Source organism: Paroedura picta, chromosome 8 (assembly GCF_049243985.1).
Source record: "Paroedura picta isolate Pp20150507F chromosome 8, Ppicta_v3.0, whole genome shotgun sequence".
NCBI lineage: Eukaryota > Metazoa > Chordata > Lepidosauria > Squamata > Gekkonidae > Paroedura > Paroedura picta.
Window position 1 is genome coordinate 13,229,407 of NC_135376.1, and position 25,101 is coordinate 13,254,507.

Sequence of the window (25,101 nt, forward strand, 5' to 3'; positions counted from 1 at the left end):
TGTCCAACGCTAGAACCAGAACTAGATGTGAATATAACTAAGGCAGCCTTTCTCAACTTTTTTACCTCAGAGAAACCCTTGAAACATTCTACAGCAGGGGTAGTCAACCTGTGGTCCTCCAGATGTCCATGGACTACAATTCTCATGAGCCCCTGCCAGCATTTGCTGGCAGGGGCTCATGGGAATTGCAGTCCATTAACATCTGGAGGACCACAGGTTGACTACCCCTGTTCTACAGGCTCTGAGAAACTCCAGGAGTGGTGCAATCGTGCAGAATATGGCTGGGAAGCAGAGCTGTGGACACGCCCACCTGGGGCCCCTCCCCTTTCCAGCCCCTCCAGGCCCATCATTGCCCATTTTGGGAGGGGGGGCTGCAGGATGACATCATATCTCCTGATAATTGTTTAAGGTAAAGGTATCCCCTGTGCAAGCACCAAGTCATGTCTGACCCTTGGGGTGACGCCGTCCAGCGTTTTCATGCCAGACTCAATATGGGGTGGTTTGCCAGTGCCTTCCCCAATTGTTTAACAAACATTAAATATATGTATTAAAAATTCTCACCCACTCAGGAAACCCTTCCAGGGCTGACAATGACCCCAGGGTTTCATGAAACCCTGGCTGAGAAAGCCTGAACTAAGGAGACAGCACTAAGCTAGCTCATCAGTGCTTTTGACTAGCCCGGTGTACTGTCTAAGAGCAGTGGTCTTATCATGGAACCTATGCATGGGACTGAACAGGGATTGATAATCTCAGTGCTCCTTCATGAACAACTTAAACCCAGTAATGCAGCCGCACAAACTCCGTGGTTCATGGAGATTCACATTTATGATTACTCTCAAAGGGGCCATGTGACTGCTCAGCATCCTATGCGCCACCTCAAACACACGCATGCAATAAAATGTAATATTACTATTCAAATGTGTACAACTATACCCTCTTTAATTACCAGAGCATCTCTGAATATGTGCCTCTTCACACCATGGCTGAAACTTAGCCAATCGTGTGTATTTTGAGTAGGTTGAGCTCTGCTGTTGCAAGAGAAGGGGAGGTTAGAACCACAACCCCACCGCCTAATGTCCGAAGACAGGACAGGTGCCACATTGGAGAACAAAACTCAGAAGAGCCACGTGGCTAGTCAAAGAGCCACACTCGGTTCCTGAGCCACTGTGTTTCACTACTCCAAAGCACCAGTGATGATAAGAAAGAAGTGGTTGCTGAACAGAGCTGAAGAACATGACCCTATATCTTGATGAATAAAACTATTTTTTTAAACATCTGATAATTTAAAGGCCCACAGCAATTTGGAATTGCAGCTGTTATTAAACATTTGTTCCCCATCACTGGCCAGCTCTGTGCTAATGTGGTATTCACAACCAAAATTGCAGAGTTCCAGGAAATGGCCTTTAGGAGGGCGTCAGTCGTTCAGAAACCAAGAAACCTGACTGTAAAAATGAGCAGACGAGGGGGCAGTAATTTCATTTCCATTTCTATTTTAAAATGTATATATATATTTGGAAAACCCCAGATGGTAATGTTCTCGACATGTAAAGTATGCTGCACATCAAGGAAACATTAAGAAGAGGAGCTGGTTTTTATATGCTGCTTTTCTCTACCTGAAGGAGTGTCAAAGCAGATTATATTTGACCTTCTTTCCTCTCCCCAGAACAGACACCTGGTGAGGTAGGGGAGCCTGAGAGAGCCCTGATATTACTGCTCAGTCAGAACAGCTTTATCAGTGTTGTGGCGAACCCAAGGTCATCCAGCTGGCTGCATGTGGGGGAGTGGGGAATCAAACCCAGCTTATCAGATTAGAAGTTTACACTCGTAACCACTACACCAAGATGGCTCTTGATAGCATTTAACCTACAGTTTTCCAACATGAGCACCCCAGTGAAAGTGAGATTGTCTTTATGGTGTGTAAGAACTGAAGCAAAACTAACTATTCATACATGCTTCCTTTGAAAGCGTAGAGTTTTCGACTGTAAATATCATCGGTAAATGTCAGTAATATATTTCTGTCGTCCTGAAGTGCTCATTTCATTAAAATTGTCCCATACCTGTTCACTTATTGAGGAAACCCTAGGGCTATGAAATGAGTTTTCAGAAAGCGTATGAGTGTTTGCCCTGGACTTGACACAGTTCTCCTTTCTTACTGTTCTGAATAATAAAGTCAATCATGAATGGCCAAAAAATGAAGGCTTGGACAATTTGATTTATACCAAAGCCACAAAAAAAAAATTATCTCAAGGTGTACACTTGTATAAAATGCAAGCGATCGGTGTCTCTGAACAGGAAAGCAACTGGTCTGCAAGGTTTAAATGAATTCCATAGGAATCCACAACGTGGCCTGGAGTTGAAAACAGGTAGCCAAAACTAATAATCTAATTGGCAAGGGAACCTCACAAAACCATTATGAGCACATGAGAAGTGGCAAGGCTCCTCTCTAGCCAAGGCTGGGTTCCAGGTTACTGACCATGCGCCAAGTATTACATCAACAAGAGCATTGTGCATGTGTATGCGCAAAGCGCTAGAGTATAGCAAAAAAGAAATAAAGAGCACATCGCTATATCACAAAGTGTTAAATTCCAACAAGTTTAGGGATGCAGAAGGCCCAAACAGGAGTATATAAATCTAATAAAACACATGAGCTACTTACCAACGAGTGACCTTTATCAATACCTCTTAGAAACATAACACTCATGATAAGAAAGAGTATTCTCATAGGTACTGAGCAGCAAAGATATGGATATGCATGGTAACAGCCACAGTCTGTAATGCAAGTGGGGATCACACTGGAGTGTCCCCATTTTATCTGTACGTACATAACAAATGTAGGATGCTTACCTCCTACCTAGGCTGATTCTGCAGTTATTTTGTTTTTTCCGTTGTAGATCCTGCTGAATTCAGATTGATTTGAACTCGGGTCTTCCTCTATTCCCCCCCCCAAAAAATTGAAACAAAGTGTCCTGCACTTGATTGGGAAAGCTCAGAGCAGGGAGGGGAGCCAAGCGCAGTAGAAGCCGCTTTCTTTTCTTGAAGGGGGGGGGGAGAGGTTTGGAGACAGCAGAGGAGGCGGGAATAAATCCAAGAGGTGAATCTCAGCTGACAGAAGTTAGGGCTTCTGGAGCGCAGTCACTTTAAAACAAGCCTTGCAACTGGGAACCAGGAAGTCTTTGAACTGATGCCCTGGCCAATCAGGGAAGACTGCTTTGCTACAGCGTTGGAGGCACCAGGCAGGAAGTTAATTCGCAAAAAGTTGAGACCTGCACATTTACTGATGCCAATTTTTGAAATATCGAGGGTTATATCCACTTCTGGATATCACAGGGGAATGGTAGGGTCACTCTGGATCAATCATGCATGTTGCAGAGGGAAAATTGAAAGCTCTCCAAATCAAAGTGGAAATGGCAGTGTAGATGGCAGGGATTTATTCAAGGTGGCAGTGGGTAAAAAAGTCCCATGCGGACTGCACCCTGGACACCTGGTTCCCAGTCTTCCTTCCAGATCATCCCCTTATAGCACTGCTGGTAGATAGGTATATGGAAATTTATATACCACCCATCTCAGACTTGGTGTCTCAGGGCGGTGAACAACAAACTGGACTTACATCAGCAATAAAAAACAGTATAATTGCACAAATAATAAACTACCCACAAACTTTAAAAGCAGTATTTTTAAAACAGCTGACAGCACCAGAAGCTACTCATATTGTTGGACATTTGCTAGTATAGAAGTCAATAGAAGGTAAAGATTGGAGGGGGAGTGGGAACACACACAGGGGGGAGGCCCAATTATTTGCTGGAGGATGACTTTCTAACTAGCCTCAACCATAACCCCAGCAGAAGAGCTCCGTCTAGCAGTGCCTGTGGAACTTGGCAAGTTCTGTCAGGGCCTTGATCTCCCTGGAGAGCTCGTCCCACCAGCTACTTAGAACCTGTTCCCAGAGATTCTTTGCCTGGGCATGCCATGATCTGTCAATGATCTCTATCAATCCAAGAATGCTCCCTTTAGAACAGGGGTAGTCAACCTGTGGTCCTCTAGATCAGGGGTAGTCAACCTGTGGTCCTCCAGATGTTCATGAACTACAATTCCCATGAGCCCCTAAAAACAATTGCTGGCAGGGGCTCATGGGAATTGTAGCCCATGGACATCTGGAGGACCACAGGTTGACTACCCCTGATCTAGAGGACCGCAGTATTTTTAAAACAGCTGACAGCACCAGAAGCTACTCATATTGTTGGACATTTGCTAGTATAGAAGTCAATAGAAGGTAAAGATTGGAGGGGGAGTGGGAACACACACAGGGGGGAGGCCCAATTATTTGCTGGAGGATGACTTTCTAACTAGCCTCAACCATAACCCCAGCAGAAGAGCTCCGTCTAGCAGTGCCTGTGGAACTTGGCAAGTTCTGTCAGGGCCTTGATCTCCCTGGAGAGCTCGTCCCACCAGCTACTTAGAACCTGTTCCCAGAGATTCTTTGCCTGGGCATGCCATGATCTGTCAATGATCTCTATCAATCCAAGAATGCTCCCTTTAGAACAGGGGTAGTCAACCTGTGGTCCTCTAGATCAGGGGTAGTCAACCTGTGGTCCTCCAGATGTTCATGAACTACAATTCCCATGAGCCCCTAAAAACAATTGCTGGCAGGGGCTCATGGGAATTGTAGCCCATGGACATCTGGAGGACCACAGGTTGACTACCCCTGCTCTAGATGTCCATGGACTACACTTCCCAAGAGCCCCTGCCAGCGTTTGCTCTAACACACAGGAGGAGTTGAGGAGGTCTTTGATGCCAATCAGCATTTTAAACTGATCATTTTCAAACCAGGTGGGGGACAGAAATCCAACAAACGGGCAGTCGCCAAGGGCAACGGAAGGGGAGCGGAAAAGTCCAAGTCAACCTCTTTGATTCCTCATTTATCCATTGTGAGAACCACTTGGCTTTCCTTGGAGTACGAGGGGACATTTCTGCGCCGCTTACCCCGGTATGAACAAGTACAGGCTAACAAGTGGGACCAAGTCAAGTAATTATCTGCCTTTTAGAAACGGGAAGCGCAGTTTGTTAGCCACTTCTTAAATTAATATTTCAGTGTTGAACGATGAGGGTGCAAACTCTACGAGAAGAGGCTTGTTGCTAAGCGAGAGGCGGCTTAAGAGCCTGACCTAAACCCTCAAATTTGAATTGAATTGCAGTCCTGGTAGGAGCAAATTAACTGAGCTTCTTACGTTTTTCTGTTAAAACTAATAGGTATTGTGTAAATTTCGGTTTATGGCTGAGTGCGGCTTTGAAATCTCAAGCATTCCATCTGCTCACCAGCTGCGCACGCTAATCCCCTTTAATAACGCCTGCTTTCACCATACTATGAGAATCCAGGGTCCTTCAAAACCTTCCCTCTACAATCACTGCCGGGACTGTTCCCACCCTGCCCCCCTACCCCCCAATTTCTTTTCCGCTAATGCTGCATATTTGTGAAATTGCCCTTCAGAACAGCGTCTTGCTGGTTGGGCATCCAGGCCCCCTCTGGAGACAGGGAAATGTTATGTGAATCGGAGTCCGAAGTCAATGGTTGACCTGCACCAGGCCCTGGTAGCCAGAATTACTGCAGCCATAGAAGTCGTGGAGTACGACTTCATAATCCTCTTTCTCATCTACTTAAGAGGAAGCTCACAACAATTAAGAAGGCCGGTTGTATCAAGCTCCGTTACATAACTAAATAAATAAATACCTCTAGTTGACTTTCAAAATATTATAGGGACACAAAATCTTGGGATGGGTGCCGTGAGCAGAATCTGCAGATACCCTGCTCCCATTATTAGAAGAAGAAGTTGGTTCTTATATGCCGCTTTTCCCTACCCAAAGGAGGCTCAAAGCGGCTTACAGTCGCCTTCCCTTTCCTCTCCCCACAACAGACACCCTGTGGGGTGGGTGAGACTGAGAGAGCCCTGATATTCCTGCTCGGTCAGAACAGTTTTATCAGTGCCGTGGCGAGCACAAGGTCACCCAGCTGGTTGCACGTGGGGGAGTGCAGAATCGAACCTGGCATGCCAGATTAGAAGTCCGCACTCCTAACCACTACACCAAACTGGCTAGTATAAACTTTACTTATAATGAACAGTAATACGTTTCAAGACCAGTAGCACCTTAAAGGCCAGCAGGAATTCCAAGATATATGCTTTTGAAAGTCAAAACTCCTTATGTCAGATCTGGTTCTTCTGCTGGAAACCAACATAGCTGCCCACAGGAAAGTAGTAATAACAACACCCTATTTCATATAATAATACCAAAGCACAACTCTAAGCAGGACAAAACACAAACACTTCCCCCCTTTAGCAGCTTTTTTATCACATAATTGTCTAGAAAGAATTCCATTCCACATGCCTTTAGTCCACATATCCCATTTCCAGGCATCCTGAGGTTCCGTAGATGGTCCAGTTGTTCTACATCTTCATTAGACATCATTAGTGCAGTGGGTTACAAATGTGATTTTTTTTTGCTCTCCCCGTAAACCAGATTTATTTAATTAATGTTTAATTGGAATTGAATGTTTTACATTTTTGATGTTACCCACCATGAGCCAACTATGGCTATAATATTATTATTACTATTTGGGGTCACGTGAGGCTGGTGTTTGCAGTGGTTCAGAACACGGGTGAACACTGGCAGTCTTCCAGCAAAGGTTGGATACACACTTTTCTTGGATGCTTTAAGATGCTTTGGGCTGATCCTGCGTTGAGCAGGGGGTTGGACTAGATGGCCTGTATGGCCCCTTCCAACTCTATGATTCTATGATTCTATGCTATTCCCCCCTTCCCCCCCCCAATTGCAGTACTAAGGATGTAGGGTTGGCTCTACCATTACTTGGGTGAGGTACCATGCCTCAGGCTGCTGGCTGGGAGATGGGAGTTATTATTAAAAGGCAAAGCTAATTATTTGTTTTATTACTAATTTTTGCAACCCTAAGCCAAAGGTTGCCATTTCTGACTGTGAATATCTCTACACGAGTGAAACATATAAAGCTGCCTTATATAGAATCAGGCATTTGATTGAGGCTAGGATAAGAAAGACCTGGGTCCCTATCTTTAGTGGCCATCTGGATGCCCGCCCATCTAGGCAGATGACCTCTCCTGAGGCTGGTAGGTGGGAGGGAATAGATGGGACTTTGCTGCTAGAAGTATACATTATTTTATTCTGTTTTATGGGTTTTACTGTAAACCGCCTTGAGCCAGCATGGCTGGGAGTGGCGGTTAATAAATTTAAATATAAACAAAATATAAATAAATAGAAGCATCTTAAAGATTAACAAAATTTGTGGCAGGGTTAATATACTGCCCTCCTGGCAAGTCGGTGCTGTGAGTGTACAACATTAGGTTCAGTAACAGGAATAAAGATTAAACAGTTAAAACATTTTAAAACAACTTTAAATAGCATCTGTATCCAGCAACATCATCAGTTATGCTATCATTCCTAGCACAGTCCATATCAGGTCTATTTCCTGTTAATGTTTTGATGGGGTACTTTGTAGGGGGGGGCATTTGATGCTATCAGATCACAGGCCCCAACCAAAAGCTTGGTGGAAGAACTCCATCTTACAGGTCCTGCAGAACTGAACCATCTCCATCAAGGACTGGATCTCCAGCAGCTCATTCCACCAAGTAGGGGCCAGGACCAAGAACTGGTTGAGGCCCTAGTTGAGGCCAGATGTACTTCTTTGGGGCCAGGGACCAACTAGGAAGATCTGGTCCATCACTGTATGGGCCCCATAGGCTGGACATCGCCAGAAGGTACATCCTGGGGTAGTGGTGGTTGTTATTGTAGGACAGTGGTCCCCAACCATTTTATCACTGGGGACCGGTCAACGCTTGACAATTTTATTGAGGCACGGGGAGGGGGGGGAGTCTTTTGCCGAGGGACGTTGCTGCCACCTGAGCCCCTGGTCTGTTTGCTTTCCCGTCGGTGCCCCTGACTTTCCGCTGCCCACTGGGGGGCGCTGCCAGCAGCAGCTGCACAGTGCCACGCCGAGGGGGAGCCCCAGCCATGGCGGCTGCCGGAGAGCACCAAAGGCAAGCCAGTGGCAGAGCAGCCCCCAAGGCAGCAGCCGGGGAGGAGGACAAGGAGGAACCATGGCCCGGTACCGACTGATCCCCAGACCAGTTCCGGTCCCCGGACCGAGGGTTGGGGACACCTGTTGTAGGGCATGGATGGGCGGGAGAGGGGGAGGTCTATAGATTGGTTTTTACCACCAGTTTTGTATTGTATTTTGTATTTTATTGTTATGTATTGCATAGGGTTCTTTAGATTTTATTGTAAACTGCCACAAGCTGGCGGAGTCTGAGAATGGTGTTTAATACATGTGATGATGATAATAATAATAATAACAACAACAACAACAACAGCAACCACCACAACCAGTTGTAAGTAACTGCTCACTTCTTCAGGTATGTTTAGAAGTGAGCAGTAACTCATGAAAGCTTATACCCTGCCACAAATTTTTAAGTCTTTAAGGTGTTGCTAAACTCTTGCTCTTTTCTACTACTACAGACTAACATGGCTACCCAACTTGACGTCTCTTAATGGAGATATTAACAACCTGACCTCCCTTAATGGAGACATTAATAAAAATCCAACAGTGAACTTGGCTTGAACTCTGTTCAATGTCAATGTGCTTTCAATAAAATTGGACCAACATGAACCCAATAAAATAGCAAATTCATTCAACTATAATTGCTTTTGCCTTATTATGAGAGGTGGTGTTGGAAGTTATAAGTCTGGTATAGGAACGAGGGAGAGTCGGCACAAAGCATTTATTTCTGAAAGCTGCTCACACCAACTTTTCAAAACTTGCTCCCTCCAAGCACTCATAAATTTATAAAAGTTTTATTCCCCCTCTGCCCCCTCCACACTAAAGAGAATGCATTCCTTGGTGGAATAAGGATATACTTCCCTCTACAGATGTGGAGTGTCAACACAGAGAAACTACAAAAGCCTAAGAATTTATAAGCACAGAAGAAGGTTCAATAACCATAGGGAAGGGGATGGCTCTATTGTTCTTAGGCTAGTGTGCCAAGCTCATCTCTGATGTCACTTGCACTGTCCAATAGATACCCACCCACAACGACAACTAAAAGCGCTGCCTTCTTCCAGGTTCCAACCACCACCAGTTAGGTCAAAGGCCAGGCCCCCTTCCATCATCACTGCATCTCAAGCCAACTGAGAGCTCCCGCCCCATTGCCACAAATGGGCAAAGCAGATGGTGGAAAACTGAGAAACCTCTTCCCAAGCAACAGTTGTACTGTATTTTCCTCCATTTCCTGCAAGCTGTTTTTGTGAGCCAGGATCTGGATAAAAAGCAGGATAAAAAATGCAGCCAAACAATTGCGAGAGGCATGCTGGCTGGCTGGAGAATCACCCGTGCCAGAGACCACAGATTATTGATTGAGTGCAAGGAAAATGCAGTGGTTTCCAAATCAGATGCATCAGCTGACCAGGAGGGGGGTATATGTGTGTAGATGTTCTGCAACAACTGGCCAAACTTATTTATTGTGCAGAGGAAGGGGACTTCTGGAAAGGCCCCTAAAATGCCCTCTTGCAACCCCTCTTCAAAATCCTAAGAATTACACGATGCAGAGCCAAATAATTGTGTCTGAAGTCCCTCGGGCGCTGCTAAGCTGCCGTTCTTCCCTGCAGCGCGAGCAGAATCCAGTCCCTGAGAATTTCAGCACCAGCAACGTATAGGGATCCTGAAGCACCATTCCTCGGCAGATTTGTGTGGCAACAAGACTGTTGTTGTTTGACAGTAACGTGCCTGCCAAAATCACGTCACAGACAGAAGCTGGCTCTCCAGACTGCTTTGGAGATCCAGGAGGTTGCTGCCAGCTGCCGTTTCGTCCACATGTCAGCTGAACACTGTTCCCCCCCCCATCTACAAATACTTAATAGGGTTTGCTTGAAAACAAAAAAACCCCAACCACACAGCTGGGTATTTTTGCAAACCGTCGTGCAAAAGTCAAAAGCCCCCTGGGTGCTTCATCTTTTAAACCCTTTTTCATCCAAAGCTGCTTTATAAAAACATGCGCAACAGTCTCCTTCCAGCAAATGAAAATGTAAAGGAATTCATTAAAGATTTGTTGAGCTTGGACGAAGCAAACGATGAAAAATGCAATTTGCGTGCTTTAAATGCAGGGTTTTGGGGGTGGGCATTTTTTCCTTTAAAAAAAATGCAAGTTGTTCTATGTGATGGAGCAGGCATCACACCACTGGATCTCTGCTAGCCATGGTTACACTGAGGGAGGGGGTTGCTTTCGGGGCTCTTTTCTCTAAAGGTAAAGGTAAAGGTATCCCCTGTGCAAGCACCGAGTCATGTCTGACCTTGGGGTGACGCCCTCCAGCGTTTTCATGGCAGACTCAATGCGGGGTGGTTTGCCAGTGCCTTCCCCAGTCATTACTTTTCTCTACTACCTCTCTAAACCAAATTCCTCAATACTGGCTGGAGACGGCAGGCCGGGAGTGGCAGCCGACAAATATAAAAAATAAATAAAGTTAATCTAGTGCATAGATTGACAAGATTCCTATTTAACTAGTATCTGTATCCACAGCTTAAAGCACACAGCTTGGTGTAGCGGTTAGAAGCATGGTCTTCTAATCTGGTGAGCTGGGTTTGCTTCCCCACTCCTCCACATGCAGCCAGCTGGGTGACTTTAGGCTCACCACAGCACTCATAAAACTGTTCTGACTGAGCAGGAATATCAGGGCTCTCTCAGCCTCACCTCCCTCACAGGGTGTCTGTTGTGGGGAGAGGAAAGGGAAGGTGAATGTAAGCCACTTTGAGACTCCTATGGGGAGAGAAAAGTGGCATATAAGAACCAACTCTTCTTCTTCAGTGATATCAGGGCTCTCTCAACCTCACCTCCCTCACAGAGTGTCTGTTGTGGGGAGAGGAATGGGAAGGCGACTGTAAGCCGTTTTGAGACTCCTTCAGGTAGAGAAATGAGGCATATAAGAAATAACTCTTCTTCTTCCTCTTCTACCTCCAAATATCACTTCCATCTTGGTGTTTCCTCATGTCTTTGAAGGCTGACGCTCTCTGTTTTCACAGCTAATTCCCAACTTGCCCCCCCACGCATGAATCCAGGGATACAAGGGGCAGGTGAAAGGGGTGAACATCTCACTGGAGATCCCCAATATGGTGTCCAGTCTCCACCAAAGTGGGTGGGGCTAAGTAGTTTTTTTTGCCTAGCCAATCTTCTGATTGGCTGGGATTTGAATATGTTGCCAGTACAGGAGAAGGATCTGCCCAGCGTGTTTGAAAGCAAACTCTGGTGGCCGTAGTACGGCAGGCTCTGCTTCCTGCAGGAGTCATTTTGTGGCCGCCATTTTGTGGCTCCGCCCAGGGTGCTGTGTCACAATTCCAATGGTGCCTGCAAGCTCAAAATAGTTGGCAACTATTGCAGATTTCTCTACAAAGTCCAGGTTTTCAGATTAATCTGGAGGTTTTTTTGTTTTTTTTTTAATTTGATGCAAAAAATATCCTTCCCCTGCAAAGTAGCCTACCATTGTGGTCTCTCAGATGTTGTGTAAAAACCAAACAAGCATGTTGGATTACATAGCAGCCCAGGACCCCCATGAGAAAAAGGGGTTCAGATGTGACCAAGCGGGCAAATGAACAACTCGGCAGGGTGGGGAAGAGGAAGGAACAGAAGCTTGGGTGAGTAGGTGCAAATGATCTTGTGTGCCCTTTGTGTGTTAAGTCCCTTGGACTGCAAGGTGAACAAACCGGTCAGTCCTAGAGGAGATCAGCCCTGACTGCTCCTTAGAAGGCCAGATCCTGAAGATGAAACTCAAATACTTTGGCCACCTCATGAGAAGGAAGGACTCCCTGGAGAAGAGCCTAATGCTGGGAGCGATTGAGGGCAAAAGAAGAAGGGGACGACAGAGAATGAGGTGGCTGGATGGAGTCACTGAAGCAGTAGGTGCAAACTTAAATGGACTCCGGGGAATGGTAGAGGACAGGAAGGCCTGGAACAACAACAACAACACCCATAGCTACAAGCAACTGCTCATCAGCTGGCGTGCTATCTTCAGACTGAAAGCATATCCTGGGTGTATCCATCTCCAAGTCAGTGGCTAGGATGCTGGGAGGGGGAGAGCTAAAAACTCACCCTGCGCATCTTTCAAGCTCTTAATTTGCCCACCAATTAACAGTCCTGCAGTGATTTGGGGGGGTTGAAGTACATCCCTGCACTCTCAGTGTTTGATTCTCAGCTTTGAATGCTCTCCAAAGACCGGATTATTACTGTAGCATTCTTATATGGCATTTTTGTTCTAAGTGACCTTGAGTAGCCAGAGATAAGGAAAAGCAGAATAGAACGAGCATCACCTTATGAAAGGACTCCAATCAATGAGTAAACAAGGTGGCCTTCGCTCCAACCCCCAGTCTTTTAAAAAAGGACAGCGATTGTTTTTATATTAGCCTCTGGCCCCAGACCCTCCATACTGGACCAGCTCTGGCTTCTGCCGACAGATTAAAAGTCCCCCCCCCCCAAAAAAAATCTGGTACTAGAACCTTTAATTTCAAAAGGTGGCAACCCTAACTTTGAGCCCTCGGCACGGGGTCAGGCAGAATCTTAAATAAAGTCAAGAAAACCCAATAGCCCCCGACTTGCACAAGGGCCGCTCAGAGCTGCTTAGATGTACGGCTGACTTAGAGCCGGGGCTATAAAAGCTTTAAATAAATGGAAAACATGTTATGTCGGAGCTGTGATGTGAATCCAGAGCCCTTTAAACCCGGAGAGCGGAAGACAGCCAGAATGGCACAAAGGGTGTTTGTGGTGGACTTGGATTAAACAGCAAACCGTACTAAAAAAAGAATCTCGGCGAGGAGGGGCAATACCCTGATTCATTCCGACGCCCAAATAAATAGCTTTCATCAAAGGGACTCCAAAACGACTCCAATCAACGTTCCTGTACCTCAAAAGACTGGGGGGGGGGAAGCCCCTGTTACTGAAAAGCTCACAGTGTCCTCGTAGCATAACTCCTCTCTATAAACAGTCAGACTCGGTTTTTTCGTGACCTCTGGAGGGTCGTAATGTTTTGACTAAAACCCCTGCTCTCTGCCTCTCTTCCATTTGTACAAATGAGTTTGTGCTCTAATGGGGCTTATCTGAAGAATTCCTCCTCTGACATCCTGCTGAGAGGTTTGTCAGGTGCAGGGGCAAGAGATACAGAGCCGATTCAACGGGAAGACACTCAAGCCCGCAAGAGCCTTTTAAAACATTCCTTGTTGCTCTGGAGCGCTTGGCTGCAGTTCTCACAGGAAGGCCTGCTCAGAGTTGGGAAACAAGAATTCTGACATCCTCCTGTGTTTCTCCTCCCCATCAACCACTGGTGGAAAAAAATGTTCACTTCTCCCCCTTCAGAGGTTGCAGAGGACTAGGGATGTAAAGCTGCAGACTATTTGAAGTTCTCCTTTGCAGGAATCAGCTTTTGGTAACTTGGGTTTCAAATCATGACACTTAAAAAAAAAGAAACCCACATCAGAAAAAAAAAGGCAGCACTCCAGCAAGGAATAAAGTTCACAAACCCTTACATCATCACTTTGATTAAAGTTTCCGCTATATTTTTCTGTCCTTTGTGCAATTTCAACTAAAAGCGCTCCTTTGCTGACCCAGGGAATGTTCCGGGGAGCAGACTTCACTCATTTTCTTGGCATTTTTCAATTGTGCTCCAGTTCCACAGCTGTGTGGCCCTAAGGAGCTTCCCAGAGGATTCAAAACTGTCTTATAATCAGCTCCAGATTCTAAACAAAGCAGGGCAAAATAAACGGGTCCATCTCTTAGCTGATAATGATAGCAAACAGGCCAGACGAGAAAGCCATCTCCGTGAGGCCTGATAACATGATGCCCAGGGATAATGAAAATACTAATTTACAAATGCACCCTTCAAAAGCAAATTTGTTACCCTATCTTACAAATGTCTGTATTTTGGTGGAAGTTACTACAGAATAATATAGAACATAGAATAGTTACAGAATATAGGGTTGTCCTTATATCTAACTAGTAAGGGCTGGTCCCTGTGAGGATAAGGAAATTCACAAACGGGTCCAGCCCTGCGAGAGACAGGTTGGTATAGTGGTTAACAGCAGCAACCTCTGAATAGGATATCCAGGTTTGATTCCCCACTCCTGCATATGCAGCCAGCTGGGTGACCTTGTGCTAGACCCAGTCCTGTTAAAGTTGTTCTCACAGAGCAGTTCTGGCAGAGTTCCCTCAGCTCCACTTACCTCAGAGGGTGTCTGTTGTGGGGAGAAGAAGGGAAGGTGACGGTAAGCCACTCCTTTCAGAAATAAAAAATGGGGTATAAAAACCTACTCTTCTTTTAGAATTGGCAGTTCTGCAAACCCAGGGGAACCCTCAGGTTTACCTAAGAATCTGGATTAGCGTTGCGTTTTTTTTAATGAAGTGGATAAAACAGCCGAAAAGCAGTGTCTCTGCATGAAGACATTAAAAAGCAAAATCTGCACTCCATGGTTAGGAGTGATTTAAACCAAAAAACTGAGTGGCAGAGCACCGCTCAGCTGATTGGTTTAAAAGGCTTGGAGTTGAACCCCAAAAGCCCCTTTAAACACCTGAACTGTTTAACAGGGACTGGCTGCTCAAGAAGTCCCTTTAACCCACTGAGTGTGGGATTGGGCTCAGCTGAAACAACTGAGCTGTGTGAGCAGGCTGCCTGCAAGGCTCACTTGTTTCCAATATAAACAGCTGAGGGTCTGGAACAGCTTGCTCCTGTAGCTCAGCTATTTTGGCAGCTTTCCTGGGGAGGAAAAAGCAACCTCCATGAACTGCCTTCAAAATCTATCGAGGTTAGCAGCTGGGATACGGTTCATGAACAATGAAGTTCAGTTTGCAAACCATGAACTGTCCAAAATTTGTCATGAGCACAGGTTTGTCATGAGCACAGGTCCCCAGTGTTCATTAACTTGTGAACAGGGTTTCCATGCATGATGTAGAACTGATTGTGCTTTACACATGCATTGAGTAATTCTCGTTTTACATTCAACTCAAGTACAGGTGGACGTGCGATTTCATGGATACAGTGAATGTGTATTGGCTCTTTCTTATAAAGAGGTGTATGTGCACACAAGGCAGGTTGTATTTATGTTAACCGTAACATATAAACAGGGCTGGAGTTGACTTCAAGCTCAGTCTATGTATTCCATAAGGAATAAAAAGGGCCCAGAGATCCGATTAATCTGAGTACGCAGCCATTCACTGATAGTAAATAGAATCACAGAATCATAGAGTTGGAAGGGGCCATACAGGCCATCTAGTCCAACCCCCTGCTCAATGCAGGATCAGCCCTAAGCATCCTAAAGCATCCAAGAAAAGTGTGTATCCAACCTTTGCTCGAAGACTGCCAGTGAGGGAATGGTTCAAAGAATGGTTCAAACAGGCTATTAGGATAAAACAGAAGCAGAAAGAACTATGTATGCTGTTTCTTGGAAGAAAAGCAAGTATGCAGTAGAGATCAATTTAACTACCTGCAATAATACCACCCCCAGTTTACTATTCTGCCTCCATGTCATTGGCATTTAGGTATTTCCGCAGGGGCAGACCTCTTCAGAAAAGTGTTTCCAAGTCAAGAGCAAAGTGTACCATTGTATGCAGGCTCCAATAGGATGAGCCAGTTTTAGCATAACTGGCTTTAATTGCATAGAGTCTGAAATGACATGGTCATCCAACACCTTTGAGAAGGTGGATTAAAATTTTATTTATTATTTCAATTTATAGGCCGCCCCTCTTGGGCCCGTCATCTCGAGGCAGCGTAAAAAAGCATGAAATAAAATCAGTAAAAATACGTTCATACATTAAAATGACTAAAAAGCCAATATTAGATAGCTGCAGATTCATTGCTTGCTGCTACCCCATAGAGGAGACCCCGGACCGGTCAAGGAGGCCCATATGATGTTCTGATCTTCCGGGCATACTGGCCTCAACTGTATGCCTGGAGGAAGAGATCTGTCGTGCAGGCCCTGTGGAATTGGGCTAGCCGCGTCAGGGCCCCAATGTTTTCTGGGGGGCTCATTCCTCCAGACCTGAAAAAAAAACCCTTGAAAAAACACCAAGCTACAGTATTTCCTTTATATGGTATGGCTCCCCTTTCTTGAGCAGGCTGGGGAGGGGGGAGAGATAAAGAAAACTGCTTTGATTTTTCTACTTGAAACTCCAGCATGAGAAATTATATGCCCCAGTCAATGAACATTCCAAGGAGGAAAGGGGGGGCTCAGAAGAAAAACAAGCCTTTGTCTGCCGCTCCGACATACCAGACCCTACTGACATTAGTCATCACCGCTGGAAACAAAGAGGAGCACTGTAGGGGCTCTACAGGTGTGCTGTTTATGGAGTCGGAAAGGAAGACCTTTTGCGATAGCAGCATCACACACACACGCACACCCTTGTGGCATTTACCTTGGCTGCCTTCGTGTTTATGCGCTGCCCGGCCAGGTTACTCCGATAGCTTGCGGATGTGAGCCACAGCAAATAACTTTGGGTAGTCAATGTTTAGTGTTCGCTTCGAATGCGTTTGTTTGATGCCTCCATAGTTCCTAAAGGCAGGGGTAAGTCAACCTGTGGTCCTCCAGATGTCCATGGACACCAATTCCCATGAGCCCCTGCCAGCGTTTGCTGGCAGGGGCTCATGGGAATTGGGGTCCATGGACATCTGGAGGACCACAGGTTGACTACCCCTGCCTTAAGGGAAACTGCTTCTGCAGGTGAGGAACAAGGTGACTGATTGAGGAGGATGCAACCGACATTTCTGGACCACAAAGTTATTATTATTTTTGTATCACTAAGGGAGAGTAGAGACTGAATCGCATGGTGTATTTTTTAATGCTGGAGCTCAGAAGAGATCAGGGCCCTCCCAGAGCTAGTACAGTTCCACAGGGCCTGCAAAATGGAGTTCTTCCACCAAGCCTTCGGGTGAGGCCAATGAAAATGCCACCAACTGGAGATCCCTAGAGGCCCCTCCCACCACCAAACTGCATCTAGTAGAAGCACAGAGCAACTCCGGAACCAGGGCCCATTCCGCACACATAGGATAAGGCACTTTCACTGTGCTTCGGCAGTGGGATTTTCCTCTGTGGAACAGGAAAATCTACTTCTAAAGTGCATTGAAAGTGCATTATCCTATGTGTGTGGAACAGGCACTGGAAACACTCTCAAAAGAATCTGAACTTCAGTTACAGCAGAGGCAGAATAGTAAAGTTAATATTCCCGTATAGTTTAAAAATGCTGTAAGTTCTCCTACTGTTAGAAATGTTATAAGTTCATGATACTTTCTTTGTATGGACCCCAACTTTATGGTACATACCTGAGTTGCAAGAGAGGGTGGTATACAATACAATACAATACAATACAATATTTCTGTATTTAGTTTTACATTTATACTCCACTTGTCCCCAGATGTTCAGGGCAGTTCTAGTCTAAACTGACATGTCATCCAATGTCTTAATTACTTAATTCCCAGGAATCCTGGGAACTGTAGAGGAGTAAGTAGCTGAAACATTTCTGCTTATATCTTTGTCCTCCATCAAATGTCTGCCTGAACTCACAACTACCTGCCTACCCACAGTGACCCCAATTTCATGCCCAAATGATCCCCCCCACACACACACACCAAGCATCTCCAGACTACAGCCTGGCCTGGAGGGAATTCACCTAACATCCCACAGCAGCAATTAGCAATCCCCTGGGTATGCAAGGAAGGGCCACAAGACACAAACACTGGCACATCCCTTCCTGCCCACCCACTCACAATCTGCCTAATTTCATAAAATCAGCATTTCTCTCAGATTACTATCTCTGCTTAAAAATTTCCAAAGGAGAACTCACCACCTCCTGAGGAAGCCTGTTCCACTGAGGAACTGCTCCGTCAGGAACTTCTTCTGGATGTGTAGCCAAAAATTCTTTTGAATTAATTTAAGCCCATTGGTTCTGGTCTGCCCCTCTGGGGCAACAGAAAACAACTCTGCTCCATCTTCTATATGACAGCCCTTCATGTATCTGAAGATGGTTACATCAACTCTTAGTGATCTTCTTTCCAGGCTAAACAATCCAAGCTCCCTCAAACCTTTCTTCATACGTCTTGGTCTCCAAACCTTTGTAGCCCTCCTCTGGACACACTCTAGTTTCTCTACATCTTTCTTCAGTTATGGTGCTCAAAACTGAACACAGTACTCCAAGTGAGGTCTAACCAGAGCAGAGTAAAGTGGTAACATCACCTCGCATGATCTGGACACTATATTTATTTAAATTATATTGAAATTATATATTTCTTTTGAGTTTTTCCTACCTAAATGCAGAACTTTACATTTTTCACTATTAAAATTCACTGTATTCGTTTTAGCCCTGTTCATAACCTTAACCTGATTATATACAGGACTGGCAAGACTGATGCTGAATTGCTATTAGTATAAGAGGTTGAAAACATAATTTCAACTCCTGGATCAGGCTTACCATACCAACCAATACAATTACCTTCCAGAGCTAGTCCAGCTACTTAAAAATTATATGCTTATCCATTGTACTAACAGCAGAAACACAACCAGGCCAAGAACAAATGCCCCCTTCCCTATAGGGCTGTACCGACGTAGCCTAGGCAGCTTCTGTGTTATGACCGGACAAGAGGAAGTTGACAAGCAGTTTCAAAACACTTCCCTTAAAGCGATAAAGTGGAAAATGGCCAGGAACGCAGGGTTCGGTATTTGATGAAGATCAAGTTTGGGCAAACCGACCGGTCAAATATTTAAAAGGTACTTGGCCATTATTTTACGAGTATCGACAAACAAACTTTATTTACCAATAGGCTGGATTACTTAACGGTAGTTAAATAAGCAAAATCATTGCACAAGAAGTTAATGTTTAAAGCGGCATTACGAGAAGTGATCTTTGCTGCGGACGTTCGCTCGTGTTCCTGTGCTGGGACATTCTCACTGGTGGCCAGTTTTGCTACCTTGCTAGACTGGTTTTAAGCAGCCCTCCATCTTGCCCTTGCTAACCAATGACACGTTGAAGACGTGTTTAAATGGTGAGCTGCCACCTACCCAGTGGCATTCTTGGCTTCCTGGCAAATCTGTTAATATTTTACTACAGGCAAATACTAGATAGTCCTTGTGCCAATCCTGCTGGGAAGTGATGAGAGATAAGAGCCCGTGGGTTCCCATTTTTTTAGACTTGTTTTCCAAACCATCCTACGCTTTGGCTGGCTTACATGCCTTCCCTCCCACACGGCTTATGCATGGCCTCTTTAACACCAAAATGGCTGCAGAAGCCATAGTTATCTGAACCTTTCCAGTCCCAAGTGCCTTACCATCATCTCTACCCACCGTATTTCCCATTTTGCAAGAAAAGCTGCTAAAGTTAGATTATTTAAAATATTTCTCTCCTGCCTTTCCAAGACGTTAGCTCTCGCTATGGTTTCTTTTTATACAACGGGTTACTAAAAAAGCAGTAAAAAAAATATCTTGTTAAAAACAGGATATGTGTGGGGAAGGAGGATTGTCTGTCATATTCGCTCAGGCATGGCTTTTTTCTGCAACAAATGAAGTGAACAATGGAAAAAGGAATTAAAGAACTGCTACTGAGCAGGGTTGGGAGGAGCAAGATTCCTCGTAGGCCCCAGTTTTATTCATTCTGATGACGGCAAACTTATGCAAAGAAAATCAACAAAAAGCTTAAAGTGCCAGATGATTTTTGAAAGAGCTCCTGGTGAGTACAGGCCTTGCGTGGCACCAACCCAGCTGATGTAACTGATGCAGCTTCTACAAAGCTGAACACAAAATCTAGGTGGTGAACTACTTCCACGTGGGGTAGGCAACTGGGGGGAAGGACAAAAATAGCAGGCAAAAAGCCACCATTGAGGAAAGAACCACCATGATAGATCACATCAGTATAGTGCATCTAGTCATAGAATCATAGAGTTGGAAGGGGCCTTACAGGCCATCTAGTCCAATCCCCTGCTCAACGCAGGATCAGCCCAAAGCATCCTAAAGCAGTCTTCTTGAATCCTATATTAACCCAGTGGCCCACCAGTTCTTCTGGAAGGGTAACTAACACAAAGTATAGAGGCTGAGGCCCTCCCCTGTTCCTCTCTCCAAACACTGTTAATCAGAGGTTCGCTGCCTCTGGTCACAGAAGCTTCCTTTAGTATTCATGGTTAGTAGATAGCAGATTTAGATGGACCAATCCTCCATGAATGTATCTAGTCCCCCACTATAGCCATCTATGCTTGTGGCCATCACTATGCCCTCTGGCAGTGAATTCCACAAAGACCAGGAAACAGAAAGCTTGAATAGAACCCATTCAAGGTACTCCAGGTTCTACTGTATGAAGTTCAGGTTTTTTAAAAAGAAGAAAACCCCTAAAATGAAATTTTAAAATATCGTGCAAGTTTATAGCTATATTTTAAATTTGTTTTTATGTGATTTTTGTTTTATACAAAGAAATTTCTTAATTTCTTAAAGTCTTTTAGTTTAAAACTGTGAACTTTACAAACTTGCTTGGGTTAGTATCAACTGATAAATAAAAACTCAGAGAATCAGACGAAGCCACACCAAAAAAAAAATATTTACCACATTCCCCCCGGTCAAAAAAAAATTAGCATTGTTAGTCAAGTGCTACCCTTAAGAACACCATTTTAAATTTAAGAAATTTTAATCTCAACAAGTGACAGGCAAAACGAAACATAAACAAGCCTGTGTAACCTACAAAGGCACCCATCATACAGTTATGATCAGCTGCCGACCCTTAATGTGTCTAGGGGCTGAATCCAACATGGCCTCTTCGTGGTGTGTGAAATGGGCCCAATAGATCACCTAAGTAAATTTTTTCCCCTTCTTATTTTGCAGACAAGCATTCCAAAGTGTAACTCAACAACAGGCTGGCTTAGGTTTCTGTCACTTCTGAATGCATGTGGTATTTGTTTCAGGGTCACAAGAAATAAGCCTATGGCTAAAATGAACACGCTGCAGGAGAGCAGAGGTGAAATCAAAAGGCACCAGCGGGCTTTACCGTGCAACTCTGGTTCACTTGATTTGGGGCTGCTTCTCGCCCTCCGTTCCACCTTTTTCACAGCCGGGACTCCACCACCACCGCCAACTCCTACTCCTCCTCCTCCGCTGCCGCCACCTCCTCCTCCATTAGCGGCTCCATTGTGAGTCTTGATGGTGCCGTTGTACACAGTTGTGCAATTTCCCAGATGGCTCTTATAGATGGATGAAGGAGGGCTATTCAAACGGTTTTGGCGGTCGATCTGCCGGTCCTTCATCTTCTTGGGATGAGGTTTACTGTACTGATCTTCCCTGGTTATGTAACTGGACATTCCATATAGTGGTATAATTTCTGAAATGGAACAGGAAATCAAAGGAGATGGAATTCAGTTCTAAAGAGACGTTTATCTGGTTTTTATTTTCCTTAGTACTGTTCGCTATGCGCATGGGCAGTAGTCCTGAGAGTGAATGTGCCCTCTTTTGCCCTCCCTCAAACAAGCATTGCTTAGGTCAGCAACCACTTCACTGGTGAAGGTTTAAAAATACAAAGATGATTCATGCAATTTTTAAAAAATCAGTAAAATGAACACGTGTGTCTCTATAGCAGCCTTTCCCCACCTTTTGACCATAAAAGAATCCCTGAAATATTTCCCAGGCTCTGAGGGACCCCGGAAATGTGTCTGAGTCCATTAAGGCAGAATATAGGGGAAAGACCAAGGAACCCCTGGGGAGCTCTCAGGGATCCCTGATGGGTAATATATATCCTATACTAGACATACTATATCTTATAGTATACCATATACATATCTCTATAGTAGAAAGCCAGTGTGGTGTAAGACAAAGATCAGCGAGACTCAGCTTGGAATCCCCATTCTGCCATGGAAGCTTGGTGGGTAAACATAGGCTGGTCATATAACTCTCTACTTAACTTTCTTCACGGGGTTGTTGTTAGGATAAAATAGAAAACTACATTCCAAAGCATTAGGCCCCAATGGAGTCTAAACCAGGGGTAGTCAAACTGCGGCCCTCCAGATGTCCATGGACTACAGTTCCCAGGAGCCCCTGCCAGCAAATGCTGGCAGGGGGCTCCTGGGAATTGTAGTCCATGGACATCTGGAGGGCCGCAATTTGACTACCCCTGGTCTAAACAGTTAGGGCATGAAATAAATGAATATATAACAGCATAAAGAATATGTAACAGCATAAAGTCACACATTTCGGACTAAACCAGACATCGCAACCCGGAAGTGCTTCCGAATAGATTAGGTTCAAAGTGCTTAAAGGGAGAGAAGGAGGGTGGAAACAGTCTGTTTCAAAGTATCACAGCCACCTCCCCTCTAAAAACTGGAAAGGACCATTCACTGTCCAAAATTCTCTATGGCTAGACACAGGAAGAAGTCATGGATCCACTGAGCTGATCGATTCAGGAAGAAACAGTCCTTCAAAGTCTCCAGGGCCCAGGCTTTACTTAGATAGGTTCAGATTCGTGTGCTATAGGAGTCTTTTCTGCTGAGATTAACTACTGCTGTCCCAGAGGGCAGGTGTATACATTCGCATCTGAACATGCATCCATCAGATACTCTTTCTTAAGAAACCGGACCCTTGCAATAAGTAATATATAAATAAAAGAATGGAAGTGGTTTTCTGTGCCGGTAAACATCCGTTGTAACCTGGAATGCTTTTTGTTTCAAGTTTTCAAATGAGAGATCATCAAAGGAGCTCAGTGTTCACCGGGCCACAATTAACATCTTGCGGCTCAAAACAACCCTGACGATTCGTGCCTGTTTCGAGAAACGACAACAGCAAACGAATCGGCTTCCTTTCATCTGGAAAGGGCCTGCCAGGCAAAGGGAACTTGAGGACTGCAGGTGACCACAACAGATGTGCCATCATTCCCCCCCCCCTCCTTGTCTGAACTAGTACTCAAGTACAGGGGGAGTCAACCTGTGGCCCTCCAGATGTCCATGGACTGCAATTCCCATGAGCCCCTGCCAGCAAATGCTGGCAGGGGCTCGTGGGAATTGTAGTCCATGGACATCTGGAGGACCACAGGTTGACTCCCCCTGCTCTAGTAGAACTTCTCAGCATCCCCAGGAGACTAAGAGGTGAGAGGACATCAATCAACACTACAATGGCTTTAATTTTTCCCTGTCCTTCATTTATTCCAGAGAAAAGCAGAACCTTTCCAAGGCAATTGGTACAATAAATCTTATATATTGATAATTTTTTTAAGGACCAACCAAAGCGGTTTCTAGATATACTCCGTTTTCACAATTTTTCTTCAGTGGTTGATTCCTTATACTCTTATCAAGCAATTTTTTATGTATATAAATAGGCCACAGGCTCTGTGAAGTATTGTGGGGAATGTCAGTCAAAAAACATGTCCCTGTGGCCTATTTGGCAGACTCAATACGGGGTGGTTTGCCAGTGCCTTCCCCAGTCATTACCGTTTACCCCCCAGCAAGCAAGCTGGGTACTCATTTTACCAACCTCAGAAGCATGGAAGGCTGAGTCAACCTTGAGCCGGTTGCTGGGATCGAACTCCCAACCTCATGGGCATAGCTTTCAGACTGCATGTCTGTTGCCTTACCACTCTTCACCACAAGAGGCTCTTCAAACTAGAGGGTAAGGTAAAGGTAAAGGTATCCCCTGTGCAAGCACCGAGTCATGTCTGACCCTTGGGGTGACGCCCTCTAGCGTTTTCATGGCAGACTCAATACGGGGTGGTTTGCCAGTGCCTTCCCCAGTCATTACCGTTTACCCCCCAGCGAGCTGGGTACTCAAACTAGAGGGTAGCCAAGTTAAATTAATAACTATGCCACATATGAGCCCTACTGGGTCGGGGGAGAAAAGCTGTTTACAATTCCAATAAAAGAAGCAAGAAAAGCTGGGCTTATTTTAAAAACATTGTCCCCAAACAAAAATACAGGGGAGGAATGGATGCATTTTACTGAACTAGTCCATCTCATCAGAGGTCTACCACAGAAGGGATACTTAGATGGGAGACCACCAAGAGAGACTGGGATTGCCATGCAGAGTAAAGTAATGGCAAACCACCACTGTTCACCTCTTGCCTTACAATATTTTGCTCCTGTCGGCCAATTCTGCACAGTTGGTAAAGGCCGGGGTGGCATCTATATGGACCTGGGGCTAATCCCTGAGTCCATATGATGATGACGCCAGGATGTTGCCCTTCCGGGTCTGGCGTGGATCAGGCCCCAGAAGCCCCACGATATTGGAACAAGGATTCTGTGGGGGCCAATGGAATGGTGCTGCTGGTGTGTAATCGCCATCAAGACACTGAATGGGTAGAATGGCCTGTGGGCTGCAGACCATGTGTAGAAGGAGTTGCTAATGCAACACTGCTCCAGCAGTTCATCTGGTGCTAACAAGAGACCTATTTCTCTTGTAGTTTAGCTGGGGACAGGATAGGATTAGCAAAAAATCTCCCTCTGATTCTAAGTGAAAAAATGGCCACACTGAATACTGAGGTGGCTTTTTATCCAGTTTCATTTAGGTGTCACATTTAACAAGATCTTCCTTTTGTATTTACATCTATGAAACGTTTATATATTTATATATGCACATACACATCAAAGAGTTCACTTAAAAGCCAGAACAAAAGGACATCAAAGAAAAAGACTTGGAGAAAAATAAAGCTGTTTTGCTCCTTCTTTAAGCTTCAGTTTATTTTACACCTCTGGAAGTGATTAAGGATTTCCCACGATGCCCTCAGGGACCAGATGGCTCTTTTGCAATGACCCGTTGCACATTCTTTCCAAGGTTACGCAAAAAAAAAAAAAATCCTTTTTTTGAGAAATCTCTGCATGACTAGCAGGACAAGGTGCTGCCTCTCTGTTCTCTAGGGACAAGACTTCCGTTTGCTTCTGAGGTTAGCCACCACTGACAGAAGTAAGGTCTGTCAGAACAGGTCTCCTTTACTAACCAGACTCCCCTTTCCTTCCCTTAGTTTACCAAATGCAAACCCCACACAAATATAAAAGCCAAACATAGAATCGTATTAGCAGAAGTTCCACTTGGAGGTAAACAAGAAACATTTC

At 45.0% G+C, this 25,101-nt stretch overlaps 1 protein-coding gene across 2 annotated transcripts in view; it reads right to left on the reverse strand.

Annotated features, from left to right (window-relative positions):
- The window catches only part of FNDC3B (fibronectin type III domain containing 3B), a 311,990-nt gene that overhangs the window by 107,153 nt on the left and 179,736 nt on the right, over positions 1-25,101 (reverse strand). For both annotated transcript variants that reach the window (XM_077348400.1, XM_077348401.1), the window contains exon 6: positions 21,063-21,392. In XM_077348400.1, coding sequence (XP_077204515.1) covers positions 21,063-21,392 — 330 coding nt within the window. The remainder of the gene's footprint in view (positions 1-21,062; positions 21,393-25,101) is intronic.